At 52.4% G+C, this 21,600-nt stretch overlaps 1 protein-coding gene across 1 annotated transcript in view; it reads right to left on the bottom strand.

The window, feature by feature from the left end:
- Positions 1–4,397: 4,397 nt before the first annotated feature.
- nvl (nuclear VCP like) overlaps positions 4,398–21,600 on the bottom strand; it is a 33,562-nt gene continuing 16,359 nt past the window's right edge. Inside the window, 12 exon segments of the mRNA XM_078399949.1 lie at positions 4,398–6,556; positions 8,484–8,563; positions 11,522–11,598; positions 12,212–12,288; positions 14,115–14,221; positions 14,671–14,770; positions 15,363–15,482; positions 15,965–16,027; positions 17,017–17,121; positions 18,779–18,901; positions 18,903–18,950; positions 18,952–18,999. Of these exon segments, the coding sequence (XP_078256075.1) occupies positions 6,512–6,556; positions 8,484–8,563; positions 11,522–11,598; positions 12,212–12,288; positions 14,115–14,221; positions 14,671–14,770; positions 15,363–15,482; positions 15,965–16,027; positions 17,017–17,121; positions 18,779–18,901; positions 18,903–18,950; positions 18,952–18,999 (993 nt within the window). The 3' untranslated portion in view covers positions 4,398–6,511.

A 21,600-nucleotide genomic window follows, 5' to 3' on the forward strand; every position in this document is an offset into this window, starting at 1 on the left:
TCACTATTGCTGAAGCACCATACTGCAATGGTAGCACCTTGTTACAAAGTGAAACTTGATTACATGTGTAACAGACATGAAGTAAACACCTATCCCAGCATGGGAGTTTTTTCCATTACAGTATATTACACTATACAGTAGCTTCATTGCAGAGGAAGGGGAGCTGATTTTAATGTGATCAGCAAATAACTAGTTAGAGCCTTGCAGGGAAGCCAAAACATGATCAAACCCACTACTAGGAGTGCATCGTTCCTGTGAAAGTCTTCCAGGACCTCGCCGTGATCAGGGATACAAAGATCTTTCTCAATAACCTGGGGTGAATCCGTTGAGGTCCAGGGGATTTATCTACTTCAGTGCTCTTCAAGAACCCCCAACTACTTAATCTCAAACTGCCCTTGCATAATATCCTCCACACTGATCACACTGTCCTTGGTGTTTATTCACAAAATGCTGGAGTAACTCAGCAGGTCAGGCAGCATCTCGGGAGAGAAGGAATGGGTGACGTTTCAGGTGGAGACCCTTCTTCAGACTGAAACGTCACCCATTCCTTCTCTCCCGAGATGCTGCCTGACCTGCTGAGTTACTCCAGCATTTTGTGAATAAATACCTTCGATTTGTACCAGCATCTGCAGTTATTTTCTTATACTCACTGTCCTTGGTGAAGATACATGAGAAGTGTATAAAGTACGTGTCCCCACACTCCAAGAACAAATTCTTTCTTTTATCCTTGAGCCCTGGATATCCTCTTGCTTTTAATGTAGAAATAAAAAGATCTGGGATTTTCTTTAATCTTAACTCGCCAAAGCATTTTGGCTTTCTAATCGCCTACTTGAGGTCTTTCCTCTTCTGTATATTCCTCAAACAATCAGGTGGAGAACAAGACAGAACTGCCAGGGTCTAATTCTAACCTCTTAAATCTTGCATGTGCATCCTTATTTATTTTGACCCAATTTACATCCCTTTGGACATACAAAGTTCCTTTTGCCATCCTTATTCCTTCTCACTGGAACATAGATCACTGGCCTTTAAACTCACAGGTCAGATGTGGATTTACTGGTCACATAACAATAATTGTTCCAACTGAATCCTCTCAAACCCCTGCCTAATAACATTGTACTTTGCTTTACTCCAAATTAGTACCTTCCACAAGGTCCAGTCTTCTCCCTATTCAGAATGATTTTAAACATGCAGCTGTGATCACTATCCATAAAATGTCCTTCCAATGAAACACCAGTCACCTGGCTGGGTTTATTTCTCAACACCAGGTCTGGTATGTTCCTTTCTCAGGTTGGACTATCTGCATGCTGTTTCAAGAAACCCTCTCAGATACACCAGGTAATTCTGGATTTAGTGTTGTGTAATGAACTGGATTTGATAAGGGAGCTTAAGGTAAAGGAATCACAATATGATAAGTTTCAACCTACAATTTGAAAGGGAGAAGATGAATTACAGTTGAGCGAAAAGGGGACTAAAGAGGCATAAGGGAGCAGCTGGCCAAAGTTGACTGGAAACTTTGCAGGAATGACATTAGAACAGCAATGGCAGGATTTCCTGGGAATAATTTGGAAGATGCAGGATTTTTTCATTCCAAAGAGGAAGAAAGATTCTAGGGAGAGAATGAGGTGACCATGGCTGACAAGGGAAGTCAAGGACAGCATAAACCTAAAAGAGGAGCCATATAACATTGCAAATATTAGTTTAGTGTAGAGATACAACGCGGAAACAGGCCCTTTGGCCCACCGAGTCCACACTGACCAGCATTCTCAGCACATTAACACTATCCTACACAACCCAGGGACAATTTGCATTTATACCAAGCCAATTAACCTACAAACCTGGAGTGTGGGAGGAAACCGAAGATCTCAGAGAAAACCCACACGGCGAACGTACAAACTCCGTACGGACAGCACCTGTAGTCGGGATTGAACTCTGGTCTCTGGCGCTGTAAGTGCTCCAAGGCAGCAACTCTGCTGCTGCGCCACCGTGCCACCCCTAGGATTGGGAAGCTTTTAAAGAACAACAGAAGGTAACTAAAAAGGCAAGATAGGGAGAAAAGATGAAATACAAAGGTAAGCTATCCAATAATATAAAAGAGGATAGAGGATAAAGAGTAAGAAAGAGGCAAGAGTGTACGTTGAGCCACTGGAAAATGATGCAGGAGAAATGATAATGGGGAATAAAGAAATGGCAGAGGAATTGAATAACCTTTTTGCATCAGTCTTCACGGTGGAAGACGCCAGCAATGTGCCTGAAATTCAAGAGAGTCGGGAGTGGAAGTTAGTGGAGTGGCTATTACTAAGGAGAAGGTGCTTGGGAAACTGAAAGGCCTGAAGGTGGATATGCCACCTTGGCCGGTTGGACTGAACCCCAGGGTTTTGAAAGAGGTGGTTTTAGATATTGTGGAGGCATTAATAGTGATATTTCAAGAATCACGAATCAGAAGTGGTTCCAGATGATTGGAAAATTGCCAATGTCACCCTGTTGTACAAGAAGGGAGCAAAGCAGAATAGTGGAAACTATAGGCAAGTTAGTCTGACTTCAGTGGTTGATAAGAGTCCATTATAAAAGATGAGCTTACAGAGTACTTAGAAGTTAATAAAATAGGCCAATATTCACAAAATGCTGGAGTAACTCAGCAGGTCAGGCAGCATCTCAGGAGAGAAGGAATGGGTGACGTTTCGGGTCCAGACCCTTCTTCAGACTGCATTCTTCTGAAGAAGGGTCTGCATTCAGTCGGAAGAAGGATCTCGACCCGAAACGTCACCCATTCCTTCTCTCCTGAGATGCTGCCTGACCTGCTGAGCTACTCCAGCATTTTGTGAATAAATACCTTCGATTTGTACCAGCATCTGCAGTTATTTTCTTATAAAATAGGCCAAAGTCAGATCTGAAAAGTTCAAAATGTCAGTTGGAGGGTCACCACCATCAATGCCCAGCTCTACGGGAAGGATGAGGCTCGCTGGACATTGCCACCGCCATCCAGAAATACCAGCAAATAAGGTGGTTCCACCCATGGAAGACAGAACCTGGGACGACCAAACAAGACGATGCTGAAGACGTTGATGGAAGACGCACATGTAGAGACAAAAGAGGAGCTTGCCAGCTGTACGTAGGACAGAGATGTGTGGTGCGTCTGTCACCGTGTCCGTCGGAAACCAGCATCATTATGTCGTTAATGTTTTCAACAATTTTAATCAAATTTTTTTTAAAGTCAGCATGGTTTTGTGAAGGGGAGATCTTGTCTGACGAATCTGCTGGAATTCTTTGAAGAAGTAAATAGCAGGACAAAGGAGAATCAGTGGATGTTGTTTAACCTAGATTTTCAGAAAGCCTTCAGGTTTTCAGGTGCTAAGGAAGATGAGAGCCCATTGTGTCAAAGGGGAGATACTGGCATGGATAGCAGGTTGGCTGGATGGCAGAAGGCAAAGAGTGGCAAAAAGGGGGCTTTTTCTAGTTGGCTGTCTGTGACTAGCAGAGTTCTGCAAGGGTAGGTGCTGGGGCCGCTACTCTTCACGTTGTATATTAATGATTTGTATGAGGGGATTGAAGGCTTTGTAGCCAAGTTTGCAGATAATACGAAGATAGGTGGCAGGGCAGGTAGTGTAGAGAACACAGGGACTCTGCAGAAGGACTTGGACAGGTTGGGAGAGTGGGCAGAGAAGTGGCAGATGAAGTACAATGTAGCAAAGTTTGGAGTCATGCATTTTGGTAGTAGGTATAAAGGTGTAGAATATTTTCTAAATGGGATGAGAATCCAGAAATCGGCAGTGCAAAGGGACTTGGGAGTGCTTGTGCAGAATCCCAAAAATTAATTTGCAAGTCAAATTGGTCGTAAGGAACGCAAACGCAATGCTAGCATTTATTTCAGGAGGACTAGAATACAAAAACAGATGTAATGCTGAGGCTGGTCAGGCTGCATTTGGAGTATTGTGAGCAGTTATGGGCCCCATATTTGAGGAAGGATGTGCTGGCTCTGGAGAGGGTCGAGAGGTCTACCAGAATGATTCCAGGAATGAATGGGTTAACATAAGATGAGTGTTTGACGGCACTGGGCCTGCACTCGCTGGAGTTTAGAAGGACGAGGGGGACCCCATTGAAAATACCGAATAGTGAAAGGCTTGGATAGAGTGGATGTGGAGATGATGTTTCCACTAGTGGGAGCGTCTAGGAGCCTCAGACATTCTTTTAAGAAGATAAGGAGAAATTTCTTTACTCAGAGGGTGGTGAATCTGTGGAATTATTTGCCACAGAAAGCTTTGTAGGCCAAGTCAATGAATATTTTGAAGGCAGAGATAGATTCGTGATTAGTATAGGTGTCAGGGCTTATGGGGTTAGGAGGGAGAGATAGATCAGCCATAATTGAATGGCGGAGTAGACTTGATGGGCCGAATGGCCAAATTCTGCTCCCATCACTTATGACCACACAAAATCTGCCCTGTAAGCCTTTAGCACTGAGCATGTCCCAGTCATTATTGGGAAAGGTAAAATCACGCACTAAGACGACCCTGGTGCTTTGGCATCTCTCTGTAATCTGTGTCCATGTTTCTCTAATGCTCACTTGCTATTGGGGGACTGAGAGTACAATCTCACCGGAACGCTTGTACCTATCTTATACCTGAGCTCCACCCATACAACCTCAGCAGACGTACCTCCAGTATGTTCTCTCTGACTGCCCTTGCGACAGTCTCCCTGATGGGTAACACACCTCCTCCACCTCCCTCTTGATCAGGTCTGGAATATTGAACAGCCAGTTGTGACCCTTCCACAATCACATGTCTACTACATTGGCCACATCACCATCCCAACCATACTGTCAATCCAGGCTCCAGGTTCATCTGCTTTCTCCACAATAAGTCTTTCATTGAAATGAACACTTCAACCCATCGGAGTCAACATGTTCTTGCCAATGGGTGCTAAAGCGTGGCATACTTGGATTAAGATTAATGTTGGGTTGGGATAAAAAGGAAGTAAATTTGGGGGCCCATATGACTAATTTTCAGAGGATGGTTTTGATTCGCAAGCCCTGAGTGAGGAAGGTGCTGTACGAGTAACAGATTGGGTGGAGCAGATTGGGGCAGCAAATTGAGGCAGCCCTTTACCATCCAGTCTGAGTATGCCCTACACTAGAAGTTGATGCAAGCTTTTTCCATTTGAACATCACTACAGAAGGGTCTCGACCTATTCCTTCTCTCCAGAGATGCCAGTCACTCCAGCTTTTTGTGTCTATCTTCGGTTTAAACCAGCATCTGCAGTTCCTTCATACACATCACTACACTTGAAAACACTTGCAATCAGGCTCTTCTCCCACCTGCTGAGAAACCTGTTCCAAAGGAGGAAGTGGTGGGAATAGTTGCATCCTGCTGAATACACACCATCGATGTGGATTATGGTTTGGCCCCAGTAGGGCTGCCAGCTCAGATTCAGTCATTAAAATTAAAAACATCCTTCAGCGAGACAAAATTTAAAAAACACTTATCAACAGCTGGGGGTGAGTCATTACAAGATGATCTAGTGCCTGTAATACTGCACCTGTGCCCAAGGCTGATCGGCAACAAACTGCAGGTAATGAAGCAACTCTGAGTGGATCTCTCCATTGTATGAAAAGCGTGGGCAGGTGGTGACAGCATCTGCATTCTCGGTGGAGCTCTGCAACTTCCGCCATTTTACATACGCCCGTGTGTGCTGGAGCCGAGCTGTAATGACTTGCACACCCTCAGCAGCCCCCAAAGCAGGGCGCTGAAGAGATCTCACCACTGAAACTCTGCAAGCTCCCCAGAGTGGGAGCGGGAGTGGAGGGTCTGACTGCAGCAGGGCAGCTGTGTTGCACTGAATGACAAGGAACACCAAGGACCCTCTGACCCCTTCCACCTTCTGTGCCACCCTGAGAGTGGCAGAATACCCATCACGGTTCCCCTCATCCACAAACCTGCTCTCCACACCCTATCCCAAATTTATGTGGTGACTATTGCATACCTGTGTAAGAAAATAACTGCAGATGCTGGTACAAATCGAAGGTATTTATTCACAAAATGCTGGAGTAACTCAGCCGGTCAGGCAGCATCTCAGGAGAGAAGGAATGGGTGACGTTTCGGGTCGAGACCCTTCTTCAGACTGAATTGCATACCTTGGGTATGCAAGCAAAGAATTTCACTGTGACTTGCCACATGTGACTAAGTATTAATTCATTCATTTAAATCCAATTGCCCCCTTAATTACAAAAGTCCACTATTTCTTTTGTGCCTTTAAGGTATGTGGTATTTCAGAAACTTCCATTGAAAAACAAGATCTGAATTTCTCTCCTTCCCCCAGCTAACTGCAGGCAATCGGATCCCAGTGTTAATATTCACACTGGGGGGAGGAGGGTCGGTTTTCTTTGGCAGCAGTATTCTTGTGGGGCACATTTCACAGCCATTTTGTGCGCAGGTTAATCCAGGAGGGGCGACGCCAGGCGAGGGAGAGCTGTAGCAGGAGCCCCACAGTAGACTCTGCCACAGGACGTCTCCAGGTCCCTTCACCTCGTGAGGGACCTGCGCAGACACTCGTACATCAGCTGATCCTGCAAGAGAGGGAATGAGAGACAACCACATCAGATTGGAGGGAGGGGGAGGGTGGAATGCTCCCATCAAAGCCGAACCACCCTCAGAAGCGGTTAAAGAAAAATGAAACTTGTTTCAGAACAAAGATAAGATTGTGGATCTTTCTACGTGGGCAAATAAAGCTGGCATTCCCAAGGTGAACAAATTAATTAACAACCAGCCAACAGGAAGTGGACCTGAATCTGTTGGCACTGACTTTGCCCACGGAATTAACAACAGTCCTTTGCTACTGTTCTCCAGAATTACACAAACCTTGCACCTTTTTGAACTTTACCTGATACGTGTTCTTTCTCTACCATTTTATGCTGTTTGATAAACTCCCACTGATTTCACATCCCCAAATCTGCATACCGTAGTACCACCTTGTTAACATGCAGCTCGGCTTCTATGTGGCCGGCGATCACACGTTGTAGACAATAGGTGCAGGAGGAGGCCATTCGGCCCTTCGAGCCAGCACCACCATTCAATGTGATCACGGCTGATCATTCTCAATCAGTACCCCGTTCCTGCCTTCTCCCCATAACCCCTGACTCCACTATCCTTAAGAGCTCTATCCAGCTCTCTCTTGAATGCATTCAGAGAATTGGCCTCCACTGCCTTCTGAGGCAGAGAATTCCACAGATTTACAACTCTCTGACTGAAAAAGTTTTTCCTCATCTCCGTTCTAAATGGCCTACCCCTTATTATTAAACTGTGGCCCCTGGTTCTGGACTCCCCCAACATTGGGAACATGTTTCCTGCCTCTAACATGTCCAACCCCTTAATAATCTTATATGTTTCGATAAGATCCCCTCTCATCCTTCTAAATTCCAGTGTATACAAGCCTAGTCGCTTCAGTCTTTCAACATATGACGGTCCCGCCATTCCGGGAATTAACCTCGTGAACCTACGCTGCACGCCCTCAATAGCAAGAATATCCTTCCTCAAATTTGGAGACCAAAATTGCACACAGTACTCCAGGTGCGGTCTCACTAGGGCCCGGTACAACTGCAGAAGGACCTCTTTGCTCCTATACTCAACTCCTCTTGTTCTGAAGGCCAACAATCCATTGGCTTTCTTCACTGCCTGAGAGTCAGGAACCAGGGTCTGGTCTCTCAGGGCCAGGGAATGGTCCATCACCATACAAATCATAATCTACCATCCTGTTACTGCCAACAAGGAAGATCACCTACATTATAACTACATCCGCCAAGTATCTGCCTGTCCCTCAACCAGTAACGTCCTGAGTAACTACCACTTTCCCCTCACACATGCTGCCTGATCAACTGGGTTCCTCCAGCAGATTGTTTTTTGGTTCCAGATTCCAGCATTCACAGGCTCTCGTGTCTGTCTCTCTGGCTTCCCCTCCTGTCAAAGACATTCCCATTATTCTCTCATCGGGTCAGACGTGATAGGAGCAGAATTAGGCCATTCGGCCCATCGAGTCTACTCTGCCGTTCAATCATGGCTGATCATCTCCCCCTCCTAACCCCATTCTCCTGCCTTCTCCCCATCACCCCTGACTCCAAGCCCTCCTCCATCTCCGAAGCTGAAAACACAAACTGTTCACTAAGTAGTATAAGAAAATAACTGCAGATGCTGGTACAAATCGATTTATTCACAAAGTGCTGGAGTAACTCAGCAGGTCAGGCAGCATCTCGGGAGAGAAGGAATGGGTGACGTTTCGGGTCGAGACCCTTCTTCAGTCTGAAGAAGGGTCTCGACCCGAAACGTCACCCATTCCTTCTCTCCCGAGATGCTGCCTGACCTGCTGAGTTACTCCAGCACTTTGTGAATAAACAAACTGTTCACTGTTGTTCTCCCCCTCAGATGCCCGCAGACCTGCTGGGTAATTCCTGGATAATTTTCTCATCTCACTGCAGGTTTTTTGCTCGACTGTAATCTCACCCGTTTGGAGACCGAAGGTTTGACTTTCCCGAAAGCTGTTTCGAAATGCTGGCATGCGACTCGCAGTTCTGAACAGGAGGCTGGAAAACACAAGCAGTTGATGCCGGGTGAGAAGAGTGAGGGAGAGGGGGGGGGGGGGGCGTCACAGGCAGAACATGGTGACAGGAATGGAGAGAGGGAGGCAGGTAGCAGGTGGGAAGATGTCATCAGAGTCGTACAGCACAGAAACGTGCCCTAGAGTGTGCACCATCTCCACACTGCCCAATACACTTCGCTAAGCTGTTCCCCTTCACCGCACCAACTCTGCAGCTTACCATGCCTCGCTACTTGTTTAGATGCTTCATCAGCGTCATTGGAGAATCTGCCTCCACCACCTCTTCAGGCAGGGAGTTCTAGACTCCAACCAGCCTGTGCCCAGAGAGAGATTGCCCCCCCAGACCCCGCTAGCTCAAACCTATGTCCCGAAAATCACTGTCACCATGAAGCCCAACACGAGTTTGAGGAACAGCACCTCATCTTTCTTCTGCCCACATTGCAGCCTCCTTCGACTCAATACTGTATTCTACAACCAGGTAACTTGATTTCTCTGCATCAGTTCCATGGTGGCGCAGCGGTAGAGTTGCTGCCTCACAGTGCCAGAGACCCGGGTTCCATCCTGACTACGGGTGCTTGTCTGTGGGGAGTTTGTACGTTCTCCCTGTGACTGCGTGGGCCGTCTCCGAGATCTTTGGTTTCCTCCAACACTCCAGAGACGTACAGGTTTGTAGTTAATTGGCTTGGTATAAATGTAAATTGTCCCGAGTGTGTGTAAGACAATGTTAATGTGCGGGGATCGCTGGTCGATAACCCTGTTGATATCTTATCCCCATGGTCTCCATGGTTTTATGCTATCAGAGATATCCCTCTCTCCTCCCCCCCCCCCAACCCCACCAAAGCTGAATAAGCTGCTTTTTGTCTCCTTCCCAGTTCTGACAACAAGGTCTTTGATCTGAAACATTAACTTTGCTTCTGTTCCCACAGGTACGGCTTGACCCATTGAGTATTTCTAACATTTTCTCTTTTTATTTTTGACTAGACTCCTTTTAGAAACATAGAATATTGGTGCAGGAGTAGGCCATTCAATCGAGCCAGCCATTCAATATGATGTTGGCTCAAAAGGCTGAATGGCCTACTCCTGTACCTATTGTCTATGATCAATATGGTCATCCAAAATCATTACCCCGTTCCTGCTTTTTGCACATATTCTTTGATTCCGTTAGCCCTAAAAGCTAAATCTAACTCAGTCTGACAACTCCACCATGGGAAAGATATTTCAACATCTCAGAAACAGTGGAGGAGGAGGCCATTCGGCCCTTCGAGCCAGCACTGCCATTCATTGTGATCATGGCTGATCATCCACAATCAGTAACCCCTGCCTGCCTTCTCCCCATATCCCTTGATTCCACTAGCCCCTAGAGCTCTATCTAACTATCTTTTAAATTCATCCAGTGAATTGGCCTCCACTGCCTTCTGTGGCAGAGAATTCCACAAATTCACAACTCTCTGGGTGAAAATGTTTTTTCTCACCTCAGTTTTTTAAATGGCCTCCCCTTTATTCTTAGACTGTGTCTCCTGGTTCTGGATATTTCAACGTCTCCCCTCTTTGCTTCATCCTCGGCAACATCTCCAGAATAATCCCACCCTCCCTGCAGTGTGGTGACCGGAACAGCTGGGAGCATAGCCTCCCTCTTTTACATTATCTCCAATTCCCAATGAAATCAAGCTCCCCTTATGCAGTCTTCACCAGCTTATTCACCTGTGCTGCCACTTCCAGGAATGTATGCACATAGACACCCAGATCCCTCTGTTCATCAACACTCCCTCGGCCCTGCCATCGATTCCACCTTCACCACGCTGCCTCGGGTGCCAAGCAGACATTATCAAGGATCATTTTTACCCTTCATTCGTTCTAGTTTTTGTAGCTTGTGTCTGAGAGGAGGAAAGCACGTACCTTCAGATACAGAAACAACTTCCGTCTCACTGTTATCAGACCACTGAACTCTTAATAGCGAGGGGGCAGTCCCAATCTAATCACCTAACCACTTCCTGCTTCTTTTTATCTCCAATTTCTCTGTAGCTGTTAATCTATAATATTCGTTACCACGTTATTATATTCTGGTATATTTCCCTTTGCACTACTTGTAGTATGGGTTGGTTGTAGTCCTGTGGTATGGTCTGACTGGATAGCAGGCAAACAAAGTTTTTTGTCTGACAATAATAAACTAATACCTCAGTCCACCTGGACCTACCTGATCTCCTGGTAGCCAAACACTTTAATTCCCCTTCCCATTCCCGCACTGACCTTTCTGTCCTGAAGCCTCTTCCATTGTTTATGAAGTTTATGAATACGTTTATTGGCCAAGTATGTACACATACATGGAATGTGCCTTGGTGCTCCGCTCGCCAGTAACAGCACAAATATACAGTAAACAATTAAGAATAAATCATAAAAACATTAAAACATTAAGAAAACAACATTACAGTGAGTGAAATAAACCAGAGCAAAAAGAGACTACAAACTTTTGGTTATTGAGTAGAGCTACTACTCGCGGAAAAAAGCTGTTTTTATGTCTGGCTGTGGCGGCTTTGACAGTCTGGAGTCGCCTTCCAGAGGGAAGTGTTTCAAAGATTTTGTTAATCTATAAATGCTGTCAGAATGAAGCAAATTGGAGGAACAGCATCTCATATTTTGCTTGGGCAGCTTACAACGCAGCGGTATGAATATTGATTTCTCTAACTTCAAGTAACCCTTGCATTCCCTCTCTTTTGCATACCTTTCTTTAATTTCTCTATATCACTGTCTATGTCCTTTGTTTCTCCCTCCCCTGAGTCTCAGTCTGAAGAAGGGTCTCGACCCGACCCGAAACCTCACCTATTCCTTTTCTTCCGAGATGCTGCCTGACCCTGCGCTGAGTTACTGCAGCTTTCTGTCTCCCAGTCACAGGTAGTTGACCAGTTGGTGCACAGAGGGGTGTTGTGTTGTGGAGAAAGGTTCTCACCTGGCACTGACTCGGCGAGCTGCTGTCTCAGCGCACTGACGGAGGCCTCGCGCAACAACGCTGACAGGTCCGCGCCCCTGGAGGAGACAGAGCAGAGTAGAGCGGGTCAGCACCGCCCAGCCGGCGGTAGTGGTGAGGGCACAGGGTCCATCACCGAAGACTACAGAGCCTGGGGCTCGGTGCCCAGGGTGGCTCAGTCACGGGCAGAGCAGCAGTGGCCGATGCCGGTGATGTCCAGTCTCCGCGACGTCTCAGCTACCTCAGTAGCGGTGGCTCAGCGGTAGAGTTGCCGCCTCACAGCCCCAGAGATCCGGGTTCAATCCTGACTACGGGTGCTGTCTGTACGGAGTTTGCACGTTCTCCCCGTGACATGTGTGGCTTTTCTCCGGGCGCTCCGGATTCCTCCCACACTCTAAAGACGTGCAGGTTTGTAGGTTAATTGGCCTCTGTCAATTGTCCCTAGTGTGTGTGGGACAGAACTAGTGTACGGGGTGATCGGCGGTCGGCAGGGACTCGTTGGGCTGGGGGGGGGGGGGGGGGGGGGGGGGCTGTGTCTGTGAACTAAACTGAACTACCTGCTGCAGACAAGGAGCAGCCGTGCCCAGACTGGGCTGCTCCAGTCCAGACCCAGCTCTGGCAGCGGGAGGCAGGGCCTGGCCACGGGGTGGGGAGAGGGAGGCAGGTACTCACGTGAAGCACTCACACCGCTGGTCGTAGGCAATGGCGCACAGATCCACGTCGGGGTCCATGGGAGGCCGGGTCCCACCCTGCAAGCAAACGGCAACGTCACCGTCCGGCAGGGTCCTGGCACCGACCCCCCCCCCCCCCCCCCATACAGATCACCCCCTCCCAGACCCCACTCACACCACACCCGCACCCCAACCACACCCCACCCACACTGCAACCACACCCCACCCCCTCCCAGACCCCACTCATACCACACCCGCACCCCAACCACACCCCACCCACACTGCAACCACACCCCACCCCCTCCCAGACCCCACTCATACCCCAACCACACCACAACCACACCCTCCCAGACCCCACCCACACCCCAACCACAAGAAGCACCTTCTCACAACCAAAGATACTAGAGGAGCAAGATAGACCATTCGACCCTAAAAACCGTAGTACGTCGTGACGCTATTTTAGAGGCATAAACTTGCAGAAACATTTAAAAAGAAAAATAACAACAATCTGTGAGTTGACAGATGAGATATATTCTGCATTTTAATGGTATCATCGCACATACTGTTCCCCCACAACACTGATCACATTGCAAGAGGCAGAGCGAACAGCGGGTTTTGCTTACTAAAATGGCGGCCGTTCCACTCCTTACCGTACTGCACTTCAGTACAGGCGATATCGACGCAGTGGTCCATCTTGCTCCTCTAGTATCTTTGCTCACAACCCCCCCCCTCGCCCACATACCAATCCCCTCCCAGACCCCACCCACACGTCCCCTGTACCCCTCCCCTCCTCCACACGAAGCACCAGTCTCTGACCCCCACCCCCATCCCAACCACCTCCCAGAACCCACCCACCAGCACCCACATCCTGCAGACCCTCCCCCACCCCTATCCCAACCACCCCCCCTCCCCCCGGGGAACCGCGGCCCCTCTGGACTCTCCAACACCCCACCAGGACCCACATCAACCCCCCCCAGCCCCTCACATAGGCCCCACAAACCCCCCTCCACCAACACTCCTTCTGTAAGCCCCACACAACTCCACCCCCCTCCCACCTACTTTTTAAAAACATCAAAAATAATGTAATTGATTATTATTAAAAATATTTACAAACCAAAACAGTGGTAACACACCCACCATCAAAATACAAAATCACCAAAAACCCTAACAGCCATATCCCCATCCTTGTTTCGGATACATTCCACCCCCCGCGGTGCCCAGCGATCCATGAAATCCCCCAGGGTGCCCGTGGACAGCGCACTGTCTCTCTCTAAACCCACCCGGGGGCGGACGTAACCCCGGAAAAGGGGCAGGCAGCCGGCTCGGGCAGAGCCCTCTTCCTCCTGGCGCCGTGACTCGCGGATGTCCAGCTTGGCCAGGCCCAGGAGCAACCCGACCAGGACATCCTCGGCACCCTACCCTCTCCCCTACGCACAGGGGGTCCGAAGATGAGGATGGTGGGTGTGAAGTGCAGCCAGAAGGCAAGGAGCAGCCCCTTTAGATATTGGAACAGGGGCTGCAACCTCACACACTCCATGTACACGTGGATCACAGACTCACACACTCCATGTACACGTGGAACACAGACTCACACACTCCATGTACACGTGGTACACAGACTCACACACTCCATGTACACGTGGAACACAGACTCACACACTCCATGTACACGTGGAACACAGACTCACACACTCCATGTACACGTGGAACACAGACTCTTCCAGCCAGCAGAGGTGGCAGGCTGCCGGCGAGTCTGTGAACCGCGAGAGACACAGGTTGCAGGGGACTCCTCGGTGCTGTGCCCTCCATCCCACCTCCTTTGCCACCGAACTCTGGGAGGGAGGGGGGGGGGGGTTACGTGAGGGTGACTGTCCGCCCCTGGGTCAGCACCCCTGCCCTCTCACCTTGGTCAGGGTTTGCAGGATGGCGAGCCGATCTGCGGCCGGCGGCAACCCCACGTACAGCGTCTTGTCCAGTCGACCGGGGCGCAGCACGGCGGTGTCGATGATGTCTGGATGCACAGAGAGGGAGAGAGAGATTGGGGGGAGTCCGGGATCATCCCAACTCTGGGGTCAAGCCCCGCCGAACAACACGAGCCGGGGCATTCACACCCGCGCACCCCAAAATGGACCCAGACCCCCCCCACCCCCAGCCTCTCTCCCCTCCTCCCTCCCTCCAATGGAGACTCTCCTCCCTGACCCACCCCTGGGAATCCCCCTCGCAAGAATCTCTCCCCTCTCCCTGACCCTCCCAACTCCCCACCCCCCCTCGGACCTTCTCCCCTCTCCTGGGATTAAGCCCCCCCACCACAGACTCTCCCCCTCCCGGGAATAACCCCCCCACCACCCGGACTCTTCCCCCCTCCCGGGAATAACCCCCCACCTCCACCCCGCGGGACTCTCTCCTGGGAATAACTCCCCCCCCCTCTCACCCCCCTCCCGGGGCGGCTGCCCTGGTCACCTGGTCTGTTGGTGGCCGCCATGATGAAGACCTGCTTCCTGGCCTCCAGCCCGTCCATCTCCGTCAGCAGCTGGTTCACCACACGCTCGCTGGCCCCCGACTGGCAGCGCACACAGGGGACGCAACGTCACACACTCATCCCTGTACCCTTCCCCCGCCCACAGCCAACTCACCCACCGCCCCCAGCCCTCTCCCCCCCACCCCCTCCGCACACACACCGCCCCCAGCCTCGCCCCCCCTCCCCCCACACCGCCCCCAGCCCTCGCCCCCACAGGCCCTCCCCCCACACCGCCCCCACCCCCTCCCCCCACACCGCCCCCACCCCCTCTCCCCACACCGCCCCCAGCCTCGCCCCCCCTCCCCCCACACCGCCCCCAGCCCTCGCCCCCACAGGCCCTCCCCCCACACCGCCCCCACCCCCTCTCCCCACACCGCCCCCAGCCTCGCCCCCCCTCCCCCCACACACTGCCCCCACCCCCTCCCCCCAGCCTCGCCCCCCCTCCCCCCACACCGTTCCCAGCCCTCGCCCCTGCAGCCCCTCCGCCATCACCACCAACCCCACCCCCCATGCCCTCCTCCCTCCAATCCCAATCCCCTCATGCAGCAACCGGTGCTGACCGGACCTACCCCCTCCCCCATCCCAGCCTGTTCCTCCCCGCCCCTAGTCTGAGACCCCAACACCCCCAGCTCACCTCGTACCCGGAGCGCCGTGGACACAGGGAGTCGATCTCGTCGAAGAAGATGACACAGGGGGCGGAGTTGCGGGCTCGCTGGAAGACCTGTCGCACCGCCCGCTCACTCTCCCCCACGTACTGCAGGCACGGGGAGAGGCAGCATGAGAGGGGGCGGGGCAGGGAGCGGGGGGAGGGAGAGCGGGGAGAGGGAGCGGGGCGGGGAGAGGGAGCGGGGAGGGGGAGAGGGAACGGGGAGGGGGAGAGGGAGCGGAGGGAGGGAACGGGGAGGGAGAGGGGGAGCGGGGGAGGGAGCAGGGAGAGGGAGTGGGGGGAGAAGCAGCGTGAGAGGGAGCGGGGGGGGGGGGGAGGCAAGGAGGGGAGGAGTCGCTGAGGGGGTGGACTTGGCAGGCCAGGGTGGTCCGGGAGAGGGGAGGCTCAGAGGGTAGAGTTGGCCGGGGGGGGGGGGGTGGCGTCAATGGGGATGGGGAGAGTGTCGGCCACAGTGGGGGTGTCAGCATTGCCGTGGTGCCATGGAGTGCTCGGGGCAGGGAGTGGAGGGCCCTTAGGCGAGTGTGTGGGGGGGGGGGCTTTCGAAGGGCGGAGGTTCCACGCGGACTCACCATGTTGAGCAGCTCCGGCCCCTTCACTGAGATGAAGTTCAGCCCGGACTCGTTGGCCACAGCCTGGAAAACACAGGATCATTCACCCAGAGCCGCTCCCTCCACACACGCCTCCACCCCGCCCCCGCTGGCCACTCTGCCCCTCACTCCCTGCTGGCCCCTCTGCAGCCACAGCCAGGTCCCCCACCACACGGCGCTTCGCCAGACCAGCGCGGGACAGTAGGGGATACTGCACTGGGAATGAGGAGGCATGATGTTGGGATAAGGTAGTAAGTGATAGAAGTAGAATTAGGCCATTCGGCCCATCAAGTCCACCCCACCATTCAATCATGGCTGACCCTCTCCCTCCGAACCCCATTCTCCTGCCTTCTCCCCATAACCCCTGACACCCGCACTAATCAAGAATCTATCTATCTCTGCCTTAAAAAATATCCATTGACTTGGCCTCCACAACCTTCTGTGGCAAAGAGTTCCACAGATTCAAGAGTCAAGAGTGTTTTATTGTCGTGTGTCCCAGATAGAACAATTAAATTCTTGCTTGCTGCAGCACAACAGAATATGTGAACATAGTACACTGTAAACAATGTGATAATCAGTGTGTATATATACACTTACCCACAAGTACACACACACACACATACATATACATATATATATACACATACACACATGTGGCACGGCGATAAGCCCGAAATGAAGGCGAGGAGCCAGGTATTTCGGGAGGGATTTTATTAGCTGTTGTTCTCTTGTCCAGTCGGGTCTGCAAGAGAGTGATCGCGCCTTAACCCCTGCCCTTTATCCCTGTAGCTAAGGGCCGCCCCCAGACTGGTGACTGTGTGAGGGTTTGTGTGAGGGTTTGTGGGGTGAAGAGTCTGTGCAGTGACTGCCGGACAGGTTCGATCCCATTGCTTCAGCAGCTGCAGCGAGGAGTGTGAGGTGGGGGAGCCCCCGCCCTGTCCTGGTCAGTCCGTGCCCCTCCCTGCACTGGGTAGCTGGCAGGAGATGGCGGCCCCGCCTGTGGCGCCCGGTCACGCGGCTCAGAGGGCACTCACCTTGGCCAGCAGCGTCTTCCCGCAGCCCGGAGGACCGGCCAGCAGCACACCAGCCGGGCTGGACAGCCCCAGCACCTCGAAATGTTGTGGATGGCGGAGCGGAGCCTGGGTGAGAGATAGAGAGAGAGAAGAGAGAGAGAGAGAGAGAGAGGGTGCCGGGAGTTAGTAAAAGAGAAAATAGAAAATAGGCGCAGGAGGAGGCCATTTGCCCTTCGAGCCAGCACCACCATTCAATGTGATCATGGCTGATTATCCACAATGAGTAAACTTAAAGCACACGGTATTGTGGGTTCAGTATTGATGTGGATAGAGAAATGGCTGGCAGACAGGAAGCAAAGAGTAGGAATAAACGGGTCCTTTTCAGAATGGCAGGCAGTGACTAGTGGGGTACCGCAAGGCTCAGTGCTGGGACCCCAACTATTTACAATATATATTAATGATTTGGACGAGGGAATTGAATGCAACATCTCCAAGTTTGCGGATGACACGAAGCTGGGGGGCAGTGTTAGCTGTGAGGAGGATGCTAGGAGGCTGCAACGTGACTTGGATAGGTTAGGTGAGTGGGCAAATGTATGGCAGATGCAATATAATGTGGATAAATGTGAGGTTATCCACTTTGGTGGCAAGAACAGGAAAGCAGAGTATTACCTGAATGGTGTCCGATTAGGAGAAGGGGAGATGCAACGAGACCTTGGTGTCGTGGTACACCAGTTATTGAAAGTAGGCATGCAGATTGAGGGGGGATCTTATAGAAACTTACAAATTCTTAAGGGGTTGGACAGGCTAGAAGGTTGCAGGAAGATTGTTCCCGATGTTGGGGAAGTCCAGAACAAAGGGTCACAGTTTAAGGATAAGGGGGAAGTCTTTTAGGACCAAGATGAGAAAGTTTTTTTCTCCCCTCAGTTTTGAATGGCCTCCCCTTTATTCTTAGACTGTGTGGGCCCTGGTTCTGGAACCACTCCTCAGTGACACCACTCCCCAGCCGGACCTTCCCCAGTCCCACCGCCCGAGGGGGAAATCATCCGGCCCCATCACCGACAGAGGCTTGCACACATCTGTCGGGCTGAATGCCTGCCCGCCGCACAGTCGAGCCAGAGATGAGGGAAGCTGGAAGGCTGGGCTGACTCCGATGGGACACAGAGACAGGGGCAGCAGTGAGGCAGAGGCAGACGGAAAGCAAGGACGGATTACAGGGATTGTTTAGTTTAGTTTAGAGATACAGTACAGAATCAGGCCCCTTCGGCCCACAGAGTCCATGCCGACCAACGATCCCTGCACATTAACAACATCCTACACACACTGGGGTAAGTTTTTACATTTTACCAAGCCAATTAACCTACAAAGCTGCACGTCTTTGGAGTGCGGGAGGAAACCGAAGATCTCGGTGAAAACCAACGAGGTCACAGGGAGAACGTACAAACTCCGTACAGACAGCACCCGTAGTCGGGATCGAACCCGGGTCTCTGGTGCTGCAAGCGCTGTAAGGCAGCGACTCTACCGCTGCGCCACCGTGCAAAGAGGGAAAGGGAGTCGGAGACGATGGAGGCGGAGAAGGGGAGGTGCACGTCTGGAAAATGCGGATAGAGGGGAGAAGATGATGGAAGAGGGATGGACATGTGGGATGGGGAGCTGGTGGAAACAGGGACGGGAAGGTGGGAAGGGGAGGTGAGGGAGGACAGCGCTGCTGCTGGGAGGGCAGTGGAGCCCAGGAGCCGTGGGAGAGGGCGAGTGGAGGCCGCGTGGGCCGGGATGGTTCACCCACCAGGATGGCCATGGTCAGCTCCTCCCGGATCTCCTCCAGCGCTCCGATGTCGGCCCACGTCACGTCCGGCACGGTGGCAAAGCCCTCGCGCTTGGCGGAGGGCTGCACTGAGGAGAGGGAGCCGGGTGAAGTCGGACATCTCCAGGCACAGCTCCTGCAGGTCTCGGTCTGGGCACGGGAGTCGGGTCCCTGAGTGCCTTGCGCAGCCTCCTCAGCTCGATCTGGCGGAGGAAGCAACACCGGCGTCAGTCAAGAGTGTTGTATCGTCATGTGTCCCAGACAGAACAATGACATTCTTACTTGCAGCAGCACAACAGAACATGTAAACATCGTGCACTGTACACAACAATAATAATAATAATAGTCTATTGTAGTTCAGGATTACATTCGAAGTGAGGACGCCGCTGCCGGGGGAAGGAGGACCCCTGCTGGGGGGAGGGGGGAGAACAATGGGGACCCAGCGTGGGGGAGGGGGGAGAACAATGGGGGCCCAGCATGGGGGGAGGGGGAAGAACAATGGGGGCCCAGCATGGGGGGAGGGGGAAGAACAATGGGGACCCTGCGTGGGGGAGGGGGGAGAACAATGGGGACCCGGCGTGGGGGAGAACAACGGGGACCCGGCGTGGGGGAGGGGGGAGAACAATGGGGACCGCTACGTGGGGGGGACAATGGGGGCCCAGCGTGGGGGAGGGGGGAGAACAATGGGGCCCAGCGTGGGGGAGGGGGGAGAACAATGGGGCCCGGCGTGGGGGAGGGGGAAGAACAATGGGACCCTGCGTGGGGGGGGGGGAGAACAATGGGGGACCCAGCGTGGGGGAGAACAATGGGGACCCGGCGTGGGGGGAGGGGGAAGAACAATGGGGACCCTGCGTGGGGGAGGGGGGAGAGCAATGGGGACCCGGCGTGGGGGAGAACAATGGGGACCCGGCGTGGGGGAGGGGGAAGAACAATGGGGGACCCGGCGTGGAGGGGAGAACAATGGGGACCCGGCGTGGGGGGGGAGAACAATGGGGACCCGGCGTGGGGGAGAACAATGGGGACCCGGCGTGGGGGGGGGGGGGAGAACAATGGGGACCCAGCGTGGGGGGGGAGAACAATGGGGACCCGGCGTGGGGGAGGGGGAAGAACAATGGGGACCCTGCATGGGGAGGGGAAGAACGATGGGGACCCAGCGTGGGGGGGGGGGGGAAGAACAATGGGGACCCTGCGTGGGGGAGGGGGAAGAACAATGGGGACCCTGCGTGGGGGAGGGGGAAGAACGATGGGGACCCTGCGTGGGGAGGGGGAAGAACGATGGGGACCCTGCGTGGGGAGGGGGAAGAACGATGGGGACCCCTGCGTGGGGGGGGGGGAAGAACGATGGGGACCCTGCGTGGGGGAGGGGGGAAGAACAATGGGGACCCAGCGTGGGGGGGGGGGGGGAAGAACAATGGGGACCCTGTGTGGGAGGGGACTGCCGTGGGGGGGGGGGGGGGGGCTGAAGAGCTACGGACAACTGGGGACTGGTGTGGGGGTGGGTGATGGGAGGAAGAGCCACGGGGGAGCTGGAGCAGGGGGGGGGAGGGGGGGGGGAATTTGTAACTTTGTCAGCGCCCTTTGTGGGCGAATATTTGCATACCTTGGCACAGTACGCAAGCAAAAACATTCACTGTGACCTGCCACATGTGACAATAAAGTATTCTATTCTATTCTATTCTATAAAGCTACTCCTTCACCTGCCGCTCTTATAATCTGTGCCCCAGCTAGCGAAGGCTGGTATTTCATTAAAAAAAATTCAACACATTCACCTGTGTTGCCACCATCAACAATCCTTGAGCTTGTGCTCCAAGGTCCTTCACTCCTCCCTACAGTACTGTGCTTGCCCTGTGTTTGTTAGCCCTGTCAAACTACATCATCTTCTCCCGCTCATCAGGATTAAATTCCACCTGGCGTTGGAATTATCTTCCCCTCAATATCTTCCTGCAGCCTGAAGATGATGATGCTCACAACTAACAACACCACTAAATTTACTGTCATAGTCATGCAGCACGGAAGCAGGCCCTTCGGCCCAAAATTGGTCATGCTGGCCACGATGCCTGGCTAGCCAGGTGCACGTACCTATGCCGGCCCCAATCCCCCCCCCCAGCCTTTCCTCACTGCCCTTCATTCCCACAAGCACATTCTGGCCCAGAGCTCTCCCTTCATCATGTTTAAAAGCTTCCTACTTACCAAATGTCCACAACCCCCCACCCAACTTTAGGACAGTTCCTGTCTAATACTATGAAAATTGGCCTTGCCCCAATTTGGGACTTCAACTTTTGGACCTGTCCTGCCTTTTTCCATAATTATTTTTAAACTAATTTTTAAACGGTGGCGCAGCGGTAGAGTTGCTGCCTTGCAGTGCCAGAGACCCGAGTTCGATCCCGACTACAGGTGCCGTCTGTACGGAGTTTGTACGTTCTCCCCGTGACCGCGTGGGTTTTCTCCGAGATCCTCAGTTTCCGCCCACACTCCAAAGACATAGAGGTTTGTAGGTTCACAAAATGCTGGAGTAACTCAGCAGGTCAGGCGGCATCTCAGGAGAGAAGGAATGGGTGACGTTTCGGGTCGCATGTGACAATCAAGTATTCTATTCTATTCTATAAAGCTACTCCTTCACCTGCCGCTCTTATAATCTGTGCCACAGCTAGCGAAGGCTGGTATTTCATAATCCTTTTTCAACACATTCACCTGTGTTGCCACCATCAACAATCCTTGAGCTTGTGCTCCAAGGTCCTTCACTCCTCCCTAAAGTCCTCCTCCAGACTGAAGAAGGGTCCTCGACCCGAAACGTCACCCATTCC

This window comes from Rhinoraja longicauda, chromosome 5 (genome assembly GCF_053455715.1).
Source record: "Rhinoraja longicauda isolate Sanriku21f chromosome 5, sRhiLon1.1, whole genome shotgun sequence".
Taxonomy (NCBI): Eukaryota; Metazoa; Chordata; class Chondrichthyes; order Rajiformes; family Arhynchobatidae; genus Rhinoraja; species Rhinoraja longicauda.